The sequence below is a fragment of the Jaculus jaculus genome, chromosome 5 (genome assembly GCF_020740685.1).
Source record: "Jaculus jaculus isolate mJacJac1 chromosome 5, mJacJac1.mat.Y.cur, whole genome shotgun sequence".
Taxonomy (NCBI): Eukaryota; Metazoa; Chordata; class Mammalia; order Rodentia; family Dipodidae; genus Jaculus; species Jaculus jaculus.
Genome location: NC_059106.1, coordinates 52,663,424 through 52,676,764, shown reverse-complemented (window position 1 = coordinate 52,676,764; position 13,341 = coordinate 52,663,424). Strand labels below are relative to the sequence as shown.

Here is a 13,341-nt window from a genome sequence, read left to right as displayed (position 1 = left end):
GAAAGGAAAAGAAGAAAGTCAATACTACAGGGCCTAAGATGATTCTTGTGGACCTCCCTGCCTCAGTTTCTGCACAGATCCCATGCAGAGGAGCAATCTCTCAAGCAGCTCATGCAAACAAAGCAAGCAGAAGGGCCATGATCAGGTAGAGGTGGGTCCAGTGCTGTTCCTGTTCCGCTCGCCCCCACCCTGACGTGATTTGCCCATGCTCTGGACTGTTGTATGAGGGTCAACCAGTAGTCAAGGTCACAAGCAACTACCTTTTCTGCTTTGTCCAGCAGTGTTGCCTAGATCTGAGCAGGTGCTCAGGGATGCTGCTGTGTAAGCCAGCTGCACATGATGGCGCATGCATCTAGTCGTTTGCAGCGCCTAGATGCCCTGATGCACCCATTCTCTCTCTCCCAAATAAAATAATAAAATGGTGACGGTGATGCTTTACAGAAACAGATAGGGCGTATGAGGGTTTGATCCAAAGCCCGGAACCCAGTAAGCATTGGTAATCCTCTGTGCATCTGTGCATATGCGTGTGTGGTGCGCATGCACACGCACATGTGTGTCCATGTGAGAGATATTCATTTTGTCCAGCACTGTCGGAGCGGACCCTTAGGATCCACCATGGCAGGGACACTGACAGCCTCTTCCCGGGTCTCTCACCAGATTGTCAAGGGATCATCGAGGACGTGGTCCTGCTGGGTGCGCCCGTGGAAGGAGACCCCAAGCACTGGGAGCCATTCCGGAAGGTGGTGTCCGGGAGGATCATCAATGGCTACTGCAGGTCTGTCAGCACTTGGCACCAGTGGGGAGGTGACATTTCCCAAGCACCTAGTTGCACCCCCGCCCCTGCTGAAGAGAAGAGACTTGCCTCCTATTTGTAAGATCCAGGGAGCCAGTCACTGGCTTGTTAGGAGAATGGCCAGGGCCAGGTGCTCAGATCTGTAAGTCATCCAACCCCATGGGGTGGTTGACAAGAGGGGAGGGTCCTGAGGACCTCAGCCCGTAGTCAGGCCTGAGGTCACTTGCAAGAAGACAGGAGAGGCCAGAGGTGGCTCTGCAGATCAGACTTGGAGGAGCTGCCACAGGGGTGGCACATGAGCCTGAAAAACCAAGAGGGGACCCAAACGGTAGTCATTTGAATGGGACTAGGAGTTTGTGTCTGTGTCCTTGGCATTGAAGAGGGTGGGCATAAGTATGGTTTTGGTGCACAGTTTTCAAGGAGAGCTAGGAACAGGAGACATAAAGTTAACAGCCAGGGGAGCCAGTGCCCGGCATGACAGACCCTCTGGCAAGCAGTGGGGATGTGTAGGGTAAAATCAGCTGCCCAGCAGCCCTGGCATGGAGTTTGAGGAGAAGCCTGAGGGTTTCTGGCAAGGTTGCCACCCCCAGAGTCAGGGAAGCAGCCCTCACACCAGGCTGTGCAAGGGTGAGTTGCTCTAAAATGGTGACTTTTATATATGCTACAGACCAGGTCACTGCAAAATTCAAAACCTATAAATTCTGAGACAAGGAGCCCCAAGGATGCCACAAAAATGCATACCGACCAAGCCACCCAGGAAAGGTGACCTCTGAGCTTAAATTCACAGAGCAGTTGGAGTGGGGACAGAAAGGAAAAATGAGCCTAGGACATATGTATATATTTTAGTACATTTTATTTACATTCAGAAGGCTGAAGTAGGAAGATCACTGTGAGTTCGAGACCAATCTGATACTACATAGTGAATTCCAGGTCAGCCTGGGCTAGAGCAAGACCCTACCTCGGGGGGGAAAAAAAGGAGACGTTACCACGGTCTGTGAGTGGTTTAATGTACGGTTTGAATTTTTCACCCTTCCCTTGCTAGCAATTAGTGTCTATTCAGGTGAAGCCAGTTAACTTTCATTTTGATCCAGACTCAACCATCCGGAGCTAGCTGAATTGATTTGGAAAGTATGTGTCATTGTGATGTCACTCACTGCACGAGGTCTAGTAGCTGAGTCATTTCAGAGCTAAAGATAGTGTTTAGTCCTGAAAGAGGATGATAGGACACAGTTCAGCCAGTCAGTTTGACTGTATCATTCATACTCTAAACTGAATTATTACAACCAGGATATGGTAGAAGGAACTAAGAAACAAGACATAGAGCCTTAATATATAAAGAGGTCATGAAAATCAATAAGAAAAAACCTAGTCAGAAAATGGCCCTTGGCTGGAGAGATGACTGAGCAGCTAAAAGTGCTTGCTTGCAAAGCCTCTTGGCTCAGGTTTGATTCCCCAGTACCCAGGTAAGGTGGGAGCACAAAGTCATTCACACATCTGGAGTTCATGCAATAGCAACAAGCCCTGGTATGTCTGTTCTCTCCTCTTCTCTTCTCTCTCTTTTCCTCCCTCTCTCCTTCCAAAAAAAAAATATATATATGTCAGGCATGGTGGCACACACCATTAATCGCACTCGGGAGGCAGAGGTAGGAGGATCACAGTGAGTTCAAGGCCACCCTGAGACAACTGCAGCCTGAGTTAGAGTGAGACTCTACCTTGAAAAACCAAAAATAAACAAATAAATGAATAAATAAAATAATAATAATTTTAGAAAAAGAAACACATTGAAAAGAGAAAAAGAGGGCTGGAGGGATGGCTTAGTGGTTAAGGTGTTTGCCTGCAAAGCCAAAGGACCCAGGTTCGATTCCCCAGGACCCACATTAGCCAAATGTACAAGGGGGCACACACGTTTGGAGTTCGTTTGCAATGGCTGGAGGCCCTGGCATGCTCATTCTCTCTCTCCTTCTTTCTCTGTCAAATAAATAAATAAAAATGAAAATAACTCTTAAAAAAGAAAAGAGAAAAAGAAAAACCATTGGTTCTGACAGTTGCCGCTTGGGTAGCTTTGAGGGAGCTCTTTCCTGGAGCTCTGTCCTCCTGCACAGGGTTCTGGAAGCCAGTGAAGAAGAGGGGCTGGCACTTGGCAGATGCGAGCAAACAGACATTCACGGTCTGCGCTAACCGGCGCATTCACGTTGCCCATGATTCCTCATTAACAGCAAAGGGGGAGCATTGACACGGCGGCACACACTCACAAGCACGGCAGTCTTATTAAACCCATCTGTTCTGGGGCAAGCCCACAGCTGACAAATCTGGCGTCCAATTCCATTCTGAGGCTCCATCATGTCTTATGAGAGAGGGAAGGAGGGCCAGGAGGGAACACAAGCCCAAAGCCACGGCTATACGCCTGCGTTCAATTCGGCAGTGGCCTAAAGGTCTTTTAGGTGCTGTGAACTTAAACTTGGGGTGCAGAGATCTGTCCAGCCAGCAAGTGATCTGACGGGGGATGTGGCTCAGCTGGTAGAGTGCTTGCCTAGCCGGCATGAAGCCCTGGGCTCCACCTCTGCACAGTTTAAACCAGATGTGGAGGTGCATGCCTATAATCCCATCACTCAGGAGCCCAAGGCAGTTGGATCAGAAGTTCAAAGTCATCCCTAGCTACATAGTGAGCACAAGGGAATGAGGGGCCACTGCATTTGTTTATGGGGATAGGGGAACTGCCTGATCTCATGGTTGGAGCAGAAGGGATGGAGGTTGACAGTAAGAATCACTAGGTTTACAAAGGCTGGAGAGATTGCTTAGTGGTAAAGGCACTTGCCTACAAAGCCAAAGGACCCAGGTTCGATCCCCAGGACTCACGTAGGCCAGATGCACAAGGTGGCACATGCGAATGGAGTTTGTTTACAGTGGCTGGAGGCCCTGGCACACCCATTCTCTCTCTGTCTGCCTCTTTCTCTGTCTCTGCTTCTTTCTTTATCTCTCTCAAATAAATAAATAATAAAATATTTTTAAAAAAGAATCACCAGACCTGTGGCCAGCTGACCCTGGGTAGGAGAGTCTGAGACATTGTTTCAGTCTCTGGGCCTGGGCAGGCGGCAGTAGGGAAGGAGCAGGAAGCCACTGAACAAGATGGGATACACTGAGGGTCTGCAGACAGTCTGGACCACAATCCTTCTAGAGCCTTCCAGCGTGGTGAGCACCCATACAATCACAAACCACCGAGGTCAGAATTGACAGGGACTGGGAAGGCACCCTTGGGGTTCCGGGCAGGTGGAACGCTGGCCTGTGGCCACATAGCAGGTCACACCACCATTCCCACCAAAAACCAGTGGAGGGCCGTGGGTGGGAGTTAGCGGTAGAGGGCTTGCATAGAACGCACTAGGCCTGGGGTTTTGTCTGAGCCTGATCTCACTAAAAGTCAGCAGGTCCATCTGAGTCCTGGATGTGAAGAAGAGAAACTCACATGTGTGTGGAGTTGCGGAACAGCAAGACCCACGTGAAGCTGTGGGTCCGTCTGCCATGCTTCACCTCAGGGCCAAATTCAAGGGTCAGAGGAGGAGTCATCTCATGGATCCCACAGAGCGCATTCTCCAGGGCCACCATGGGCACAGCTTGCTGCCCCTGAAGAGATGGGCAGCAGAGGCCAGGGTTATTTTCTCTAGAAAACAGTGCGGGGCTGTGTTTAGCAACGGAGTCCACAGCCCCGCATATACTCCCAAGCAACACGCAAACTTGTCGAGAACTTTTTCCAGTTTCCTCATTCATGGGCTCAGCATTCAGTCCGTGGGTCCAGGCTGTGGCTCAGAGGTAGAGTGTGTGCTCAGCATCCATGAAGCTCTCGGTGCCATCCCTAGTACCACAAAGAAAAACAATGGGCCAGCTCTGAATGCCAGCACTCCTCCTCCAGTCACATGTGTTCCCATCAGGGCTTCTTGCAGAAGCTCTAGTCCCTCGGGCCTCCCCAAGGGTCAGAGGGGCCAGCTTGCCCTCACCCCAGGCTCATGCCACCTATCCGTGCCCACAGAGGGGACTGGCTGCTGAGTTTTGTGTACCGGACATCATCTGTGCAGCTGCGTGTGGCCGGCCTTCAGCCCGTGCTGCTACAGGACCGGAGGATGGAGAACGTGGACCTGTCCTCAGTGGTAAGTGTTGGCCCGTCCCTCCAAGCGTTCGGCATTGACCTATTTGTGTGAGGTCACTCCAGCCCAGAGACCCTTGGCCCCTGGAGACAGGTACCTGCAAGCCCCTCCCTCAAGTGGGCTCCATCTTGACCTTCACCTCTAATGGTTGCTGGGTAAGAACTGCTATGCCCATTTCACAGATGAGGAAACCAAGACTTAGAAAAGTTCCTGTTATGCAATTAGCCATTAGCAGGGCCCCCAGAGCCCCACGTTCCCACCACAGGTCACAGGTCAGGAGCTTCTCTCTCCCTCACCCAGAAACAGCCAGAGGAGCAGAGGGGGGATGCAAGTGGAGGGTGTGGGCTGGGCCCAAAGCAGGCAAAACAAGGGTAGTACACAACACTGAGCCTGGCATCCCGGAAGTTTACTTAAGGTGCAGATCCCAGGACCCCACCCCTGAAATCTGCCATAGCCTCTCTCTGTGTGAGACCCAGGATTTTATATTTTTAAGAAATATTTTAGGGCTGGAGAGATGTCTTAGTGGTTAAAGCTGCTTGCCTGCAAAGCCAAAGGACCCAGGCTCAATTCCCCAGGACCACATAAGCCAGATTCACAGGGGAGCACATGTGTCTGGAGTTCATTTGAAGTGGCTAGAGGCCCTGGCGTGCCCATTGTCTCTTTCTCTCAAATAAATAAATAAAAATAAAATAGTTTTTAAAAATACTTTATTTAGCTATTAGAGAATAGGCACGCCAGGGCCCCTAGCCACTGTAAACTTCAGACACATGTGCTACCTTGGGTACTGGGGAGTTGAATATGGGTCCTTTGGTTTTGCAGGCAAATGCCTTAACTACTAAGCTATCTCTCCAGCCCAAAGATTTTACATTTTTACTTATATTTTTTCTAAGTGTTGATGTGTGATATTTGTGCATGTGTGTATGCATGTTCGTATATGTGTGGGCACACATGGGTATTCAGGTTGTGTGCATGTGAAGGCCAGAGGTTGATGTCGGGGGTCTTCCTCAGTCACACTCCACCATATTCTTTGAGACAGGGTCTCTCACTGAACCAGGCATCCGTCTTATCTCCACCTGCCCAGAGCTAGAACTACAGGTGAATGCTGTCATGCCTGTGATTTTATGTGGGGTCTGGGGATCTGAACACAGGTCCCCATGGCTGCATGGAAGGCACTTTACCCACTGAACCCCCCTCACCTACAGCCCCACCACTCAGTTCTTAGCTTTTGGGGCCACCAAGCAAGCTCCCAGACCTCCCTCTCCTCAGACACCTTAGCCTTGGTGGCAGCTTCTCTGCTCCTGCCTAATAATAGCTCATTATCATGTTAGAAATGTCACCAGAGCTGTGTTTTCCTCCTCTGAATAATCAGAGGGAATTATCCCTGCCTTTGTGTGGGTCCTGCCTTCCTTGGAGAGTCTGCCAGCAGCTTCCTCTCCTTGCTAAGCAGGCCTGGCCACCCCAGCTGCACTGCCTGCTCTGTGGCTGTCAGGGCCATCTCTGGGGTGAATGGAGGAGCCCCAGCCAGGCCACCCTCCTGCCCTTCAGGGACTGAGTTGTCACAAACAGAGGATTTCTCTTTTTTTTTTTTTTGCCCCTAGCACCCAATGTGTAATATTTTCCGGGGGTCCTGGCCCAGGCCAAGGTGTTTCATGCCCCAAAGGAGATAGATGCCTGGCTTCTAGCATTCAGCAAAGGTCCTGGCACAAAGTACACACTTGCCAATAGCATCCGCAGTAAACAACAGCCTGCCTCTGCGAGGCCCAAGGAAGGCATTCGAACCCATCGAGCAGCTGTGGAAACCGGGGCCGTCAGGTTTTGTAGCCAAATGCCTTTAGCCACTGAGCGACTCCCTGGCCCTTATCAGTCCCATTTTAACTAATTTTCTCTTGGATATATTTTATTATTTATTTATTTAAGAGGGGGGGGGGCTAAAGAGATGGCTTAGTAGTTAAGGCGCTTGCCTGTAAAGCCTAAGGACCCAGTTTCAACTCTCCAGATCCCATGTAAGCCAGACACACAAAGGTGACAGAAGCACAAGGTTGCACATGCGCACACGTCTGAAATTCCATTACAGTGGCTGGAGGCCCTGGCACACCAACACCCTCTCTCTCTCTCTCTCTCTCTCTCTCTCTCTCTCTCTCTCTCTCTCATTAATAAAAGGGGGCCAGGGATGGAGGGATGGCTTAGCAGTTAAGGCACTTGCCTGCATAGCCAAAGGACCCAGGTTCAATTCCCCAGGACCCACATAAGCCAGATGCACAAGGAGGCACACGTGTCTGGAGTTCATTTGCAGCAGCTAGAGCCCTGGTGTGCCCATTCTCTCTCCCTCTCTCTCTCTCTCTCCCTGCCTATTTCTCTCCCCCCCCCTCAAATAAATAAATAATTTTAAAAGGGGGCAGCAATCTGTTGGGCTTGCCTCAAAAAGAGAGAGAGAAGCAGACAGAGAGAATGGACACACCAGGACCTCCTGCTGCTGCAAACGAACTCCAAACACTTTCATCACTTTGTGCATCTGGCTTTATGTGGGTGCTGGGGAATTGAAGCAGGGCAGCAGGCTTTGCAAGAAAGCACCTTTACCCACTGAGCTATTTCTCCAGTCCAAAAGAGATCTTTCTTTCTTTCTTTATTTTTTTGTTTGTTATTGTTATTTTGTTTTTTTCAAGGGTAGGATCTCACTGTAGCCCAGACTGACCTGGTACTCACTCTATAGTCCCAGGCTGGCCTTTAACTCATAGTGATCCTCCTACCTCTACCTCCCAAGTGCTGGGATCAAAAGCATATGCCATTAGGCCTGACTTCAGTCCCATTTTAAAAATGAGACTGGGCTCAAAGGATGGCTTAGCAGTTAAGGCATTTACCTGCAAAGCTAAAGGACCTAGGTTCCATTCCCCAGGACCCACAATAGCCAGATCTGCAAGGGGGCACATGCGACTGGGGTTTGTTTACAGTGGCTAGAGGTCCTGGCATGCCCATTCTCTCTCTCTCTCTCCCTCCCTCCCTCTTTCTCTATCAAATAAATAAATAAATAAAAATAAAATATCTTAAACTGAGATCCAGCCAGGCATGATGGCGCACGCCATTAATCCCAGCACTCAGGAGGCAGAGGTAGGAGGATCGCCATGAGCGCGAGACTAGCCTAAGATTACATAGTGAATTCCAGGTCAGCCTAGTCTAGAACAGACCCTACCTCAAACACACACACACACACACACACACACACACACACAAAAATGAGAAGCATGAATCAATAGGACCTAAGGGGCCTGGTGAGTGTGGAGTTCTTAAAACAGGCAAGAGGGGGGCATTGCAACCCCTATCCAGTTGAGGTCTCTTTCTCCCCTCCCTTTTTTTACATGTGTGTGTGGTGGTGTCATGTATGTGATGTATACACATGTATGTACCCTGTGGTGCCCCATGCACTGGCCTGCGACATGGCTTTCACGTGCCGTGACCCGGTGGGAAAGTCAGGTGTCCCACTCTGTTGCTCTCCTGCTCGTTCTTGCTTGAGCTGGAATCTCTTACTGATCCTGGAGCTGGCCCTTTTGTCACAAGCTCTGGTCCCAAGTCTCTGCCCCCACACTGGTCTTAGGCTACAGCACACGTGGCCACACCCAGCTGTTCATGTGGGTCCTAGAGACTCCATCTTGAGTGATCTCAGGCCCTCAGGCTTGCACAGGAAGTGCACTTAAGCACCGGGCAGGCTTTCCAGCCCCAGGTGAGACCTCTGGCAAGGCAGGAAATAGGCAGTGCTGAGACCCGTTCATACCCGTGTGGACCCCCGAACCACCAGGCTCACAGGCTCTGAGCAGACAGTCCCATGTGCAACTGATGGTGTGTGCTGAGAGCTGCTGCGGGGTGTGAGACAGAGGCCGTGCCACCCCGCGGAGGGTCCCTAGCCAGCGTGGCACACCAAGGGTGACTGCTCTGCATTAGCAACTTCTAGCCTGTTTGTGGGCAGCAAGCGGGGTTCCGTGGGACAGCCACGGACATGATGGTGGGCTGAGATCTTAAACCAGCATCCGCCACAGTGGAACTTGAAGCTCTTCAACAGACTGACCAAGGTGAGGCCCAACCTGCTCCCTTTGAGCTTGGGGCACTAGAATCGAGGCTTCCTCTTGGTTCTGTACCAAGAGCAGCAGCACAGGGACTCGGTGTGGCTGAGACCTGGACCAGTATGAGGCCAAGGACACCAGAGCTGTGTGGCATAGGACAATAGCTGCGTGGTACAATGTCTGCCTGGACGCAATTCCAACAGTGCCACACACACTTCCCTTACTTCCTGCCGACCTGTTTCCACAAGGTCTCCCCAACAGTCACGCGGCAGTAGGGGCAGCTCTGCTGGGTCCTTAGAGAAGCCGTTAGTGTTTGTCCCTGTGGGCCTGAAGTGTCTTTTTGGCTGCAATTCAGATGTGATATCTAGAGCTTAAGCAGCCCTCTTGGTCCATCCAAAAGGACCAGCGCGGCTCATTCCCCGTCCTCCATAAATGAAAACGCATATTATATACAGAGTGCCTACTGAGTCCCAGGCACCCTCTTTGTGATTTGCGTATTATCTCTTCCCACCATCTCCTTGAGATTGGACAGCATGAGCTCAACATCAAGTCGTGTCTCTGTGACACATCTTGGATTGTCCATGAAACATAATAGTAAGAGACCTTGCACACTGAGTTTCTGCCAAGTGTCAGGCCTCGAACCCCTTGCAGCGGACTTTCAAGGTTAGGGTCTTATTTTAGATGGGGATGCTTTTGAAAGTGCTTGGAGCCTGTCCACTTCCCATTGAGAGACAGAGCGAAGCTGGGGCCCGTTTCTCAGAATCCAGATGTTGGTCCCGGGCTGGAGAGATGACTCAATGGTTAAGATGCTTGCCTGCAAAGCCTAAGGACTGGACTTTGATTCCCCAGTACCCATGAAAAGCCAGATACACCCACATGTTAGTCCGCCTCCTCCGTTGGAGGGCATCTTCCCACCACCCTGAACCCAGAGCCTCTTATACATCTGCACACACATGTGTGTTCTCAGTGAAAATTGTTTGAATGCATTTGTGAGGAGAGGAAAAAGAGGTAGGCAGACTGTGATGGTGAGAAAAATGACACAACTGTTCAGGGGTTATCGTTCTGTTCTTGAGAAATCACTTGAATAACCCAGTGTGATTTGTGACTCAAGGAGAATGCAGATGGTGCCAGCCAGGCTTTGTGCCGTTTTCTGCAGTCACCAGCAAGGGTCCCCCTGGGGTTTTCCTGTCCTCCTTTGAAGTGAAGCCCTTTGCCTTCACCAATAAAGGAATGCCAGCTTTCAGCTTCCCCTAGCACTGAAACAAGCCCCCTGGCCAGTTGGCGAGTCCGAGGCAGACCTGACCGGAACCAGAGCATGCCCAGCTCAGCAGGAGGCTTGCTGTGCCCTGTGTCACTGAGCAAGCCGCCACGCCTCCCTGGACTCCTTCTTCTCCCTGGCAAAATGAGGATGATTCTCTCATCTTGTTTGTTTTGTTTCTTCAAGGCAGGGTCTCACTCCAGCCCAGGCTGACCTGGAGCTCACTCCATAGTCTCAGGCCTCAAACTTATGGTAATCCTTCTACCTCAGCCTCCCAAGTGCTGAAACTAAAGGTGTGTGCCATCATGCCCAGCCTCCCTTTAATTAAATTTATATATATATATATATATATATATATAATATTTATTATATGTATTTATATAATATATATTTGCTGGCTTAGCAATTAAGGTGCTTGCCTGCAAGGAGAAAGGACCCAGGTTTGATTCCCCAGGACCTGTGTAAGCCAGCTGCACAGGTGGTGCATGCATCGCATCTGGAGTTCATTTGCAGTGGCTGGAGTCCCTGGTATACCCATTCTCTCTCTCTCTCTCTCTCTCTCTCTCTCTCTCTCTCTCTCTCTCTCTCTCTCTCATAAATAAATAAAAATAAAATATTTTAAAATAGCTGGGAGTTGTGGCACACATCTTTGATCCCAGCCCTCAGGAGGCAGAGGTAGGAGAATCATCATGAGTTTGAGGGCACCCTGAGACTACATAGTGAAATCCAGGTCAATATATATATATAATTTATTTACTTGCAAAGAGAGAGAGAGAATGGGTGTGCCAGGACCTCTTGCCATTGCAGACAAACTCCAGATGCAAGCACCACCTTTTGCATGTGCCTTGGCTTACGTGGATACTGAGAAGTCAAAGCCAGGTCATGAGGCTGTGCAAGCGAGCACCTTTAGCCACTGAGCCATCTCCCCAGCCCAAGAATGATTTTCAAATCATCATGCAGCCGGGCATGGTGGTGCACGCCTTTAATCCCAGCACTCAGGAGACAGAGGTAGGAGGATCACCATGAGTTCGAGGCCACCCAGAAATGACATAGAGAATTCTAGGTCAGCCTGGGCTAGAGTGAGACCCTACCTTGAAAAAATAAAAAAAAAAAAAAAAAAAAACAAACATCATGCACAGCTGATTTTGGGCCCAAGGCCCAGCTCTGACATTGTGTACCTGTGTGGCCTTGGGCAGGTCACCTTTCTGTGGCTCAATTTCTTCACCTACAATTAGCAGCCAACACCTATCAAAGGGACTTGTGTGTGTGTGGAGGCCAGAGGAGAGTGTCGCTGTCCCAACACTAGAACCTAGGGGCATATATGAGCTGCAATCATCTCCGTCACATACATCAGACCTAAAGGTAACTGGAGAGATGCAGCAATAGGAGAGACAGGGTGAGCAAACTGCCAACAGTCAGTGCCTTCAGGCTGTGCCATAACTTTATTTCCACTGAAGTCTCTTCCTGGAGACACCTGCACAGCCACCCTCTGGGGTTGCTTCTCTCATTGTGTCCAGTTCACAGGCAACTGAGTCAGAGACAGAAAAGCTACTGAGCAGAGAATGAGACCCTCCCTGCGCCCTGCCTGCTTCCTGCTCCAGAGGACCCAGATTCTTAGAGAACCATCTTTACATAATGCGTTTCAGAACAACTTAGAACCCAGAGCCCTCCGCCACACTCTGGACTTAAGAGCTATGGGGAGTTGGGATCCCGGGATTGTGAGTGGTTGGCTGCATAAAACTTAGTTTGGCCAGGAGTGGTGGCACACACCTTTACTCCCAGCACTCGGGAGGCAGAGGTAGGAAGATCGCCATGAGTTCAAGGCCCCCCTGAGACTACATAATGAATTCCAGGTCAGCCTGAGCTAGAGCAAAAACCCGACCTTGAAAAAAAAAAAGAAAATAAAACCTTAGTTTGGGGCTCTGGGAGGGCTGAGCTTTGTCTCCCACCCACCACACCCTCACTTCTTATCCATCCCCTGCACAGGTCAGTGGTCACTTGGACTATGCCAAGCAGATGGACATCATCCTGAAAGCCGTGGGCATCCGCACCAAGCCAGGCTGGAGTGGAAAGGGGCTTCCACTGGCCCCAGCCAGCCTACCCCAAGAAGATCCTCTTCAAACAGCTGCTGTCCCAGCAGGTGAGAACACCCCCCAGGAAGGACAAGCCCAGGAGCCTGCTTCCAGAGACACCCCCAAAGTCGCCATGCCCTCCATCTCCAGTCATGTCCAGGCACCAACAGAGCTGGACCCACCTGAAGGGGTTTCACTCCCTGGTGCTGCCGGCTCAGCCGAGAGCCCCCTGGTCTGCAGCCACGGTATGGGTCCCAACCCACTGGGATGTCCTGACTGCAATCATGGGACTCAGGGCCCCTGTCCTGAGCTGGACTGACCCCCCACTGGGGTGCCTTTGGCTGTCTGCCCACACATCCATATACAGTTCTCCCCAATCCCTCCAGACTCCTTGGATGACTCTTAAGACTGGAGAATCTGCACAAGTGCCTTTCCTAAGGGGAAGGAATTGGGAAGAAGGGGAGAAAACACTGCGCCCCTGGAAAGTGTCCTGCAGGGTTGACCCAGCATGGAGCCCCAGGCTCCAGACAGTGTGGACCGTAGGTGCGGGCTGCCCATCAGGAGGCCCAGAAGTTTCTATGAGGCTGGAGCGCTCTGTGCTTCTTCCTTCCGTAGAAGAAGGATCTACTGAAATAGGTGTCTTCCTGTCCTTCCGTCTACACTCCAGGACTGGCAGTCAGCCTCGGACTGCACCAACAGACACCTGCCAACAGGGCAGCCTCCTCCCCCTACCCTTGGGGATCCAGTCAGCTCTGTCCCACTCAGCTGTGCAGGTTGTCCACTGCCCGGCCACAGGAACAACAGATGTGCCACATGGTGGCCCAGGACGGAATTGTCACAGGGCACGAGGCATAAATGCGGAATCCCCATTCAGAGTGGTGGGATCTGGTTCTGGTGACAAGTGTGGCTTACACAGGGAAAGGACTTCCCATAGCAGGAACAGGGATGGTGACAGCTTTAATAAACAAGACCAGCCACTGTGCATTGAGCATTCTACCGTGCTTCCATGGACTGCCTTCACTGGACCTTC

At 50.9% G+C, this 13,341-nt stretch overlaps 1 protein-coding gene across 2 annotated transcripts in view; it reads left to right on the top strand.

Annotated features, from left to right (window-relative positions):
- Tmco4 (transmembrane and coiled-coil domains 4) overlaps positions 1–13,307 on the top strand; it is a 98,306-nt gene extending 84,999 nt beyond the window's left edge. For both annotated transcript variants that reach the window (XM_045149780.1, XM_045149779.1), the window contains 3 exons: positions 658–775; positions 4,815–4,932; positions 12,226–13,307. In XM_045149780.1, coding sequence (XP_045005715.1) covers positions 658–775; positions 4,815–4,932; positions 12,226–12,630 — 641 coding nt within the window. In that variant the 3' untranslated portion in view covers positions 12,631–13,307. The remainder of the gene's footprint in view (positions 1–657; positions 776–4,814; positions 4,933–12,225) is intronic.
- The last annotated feature ends 34 nt before the right edge of the window (positions 13,308–13,341 follow it).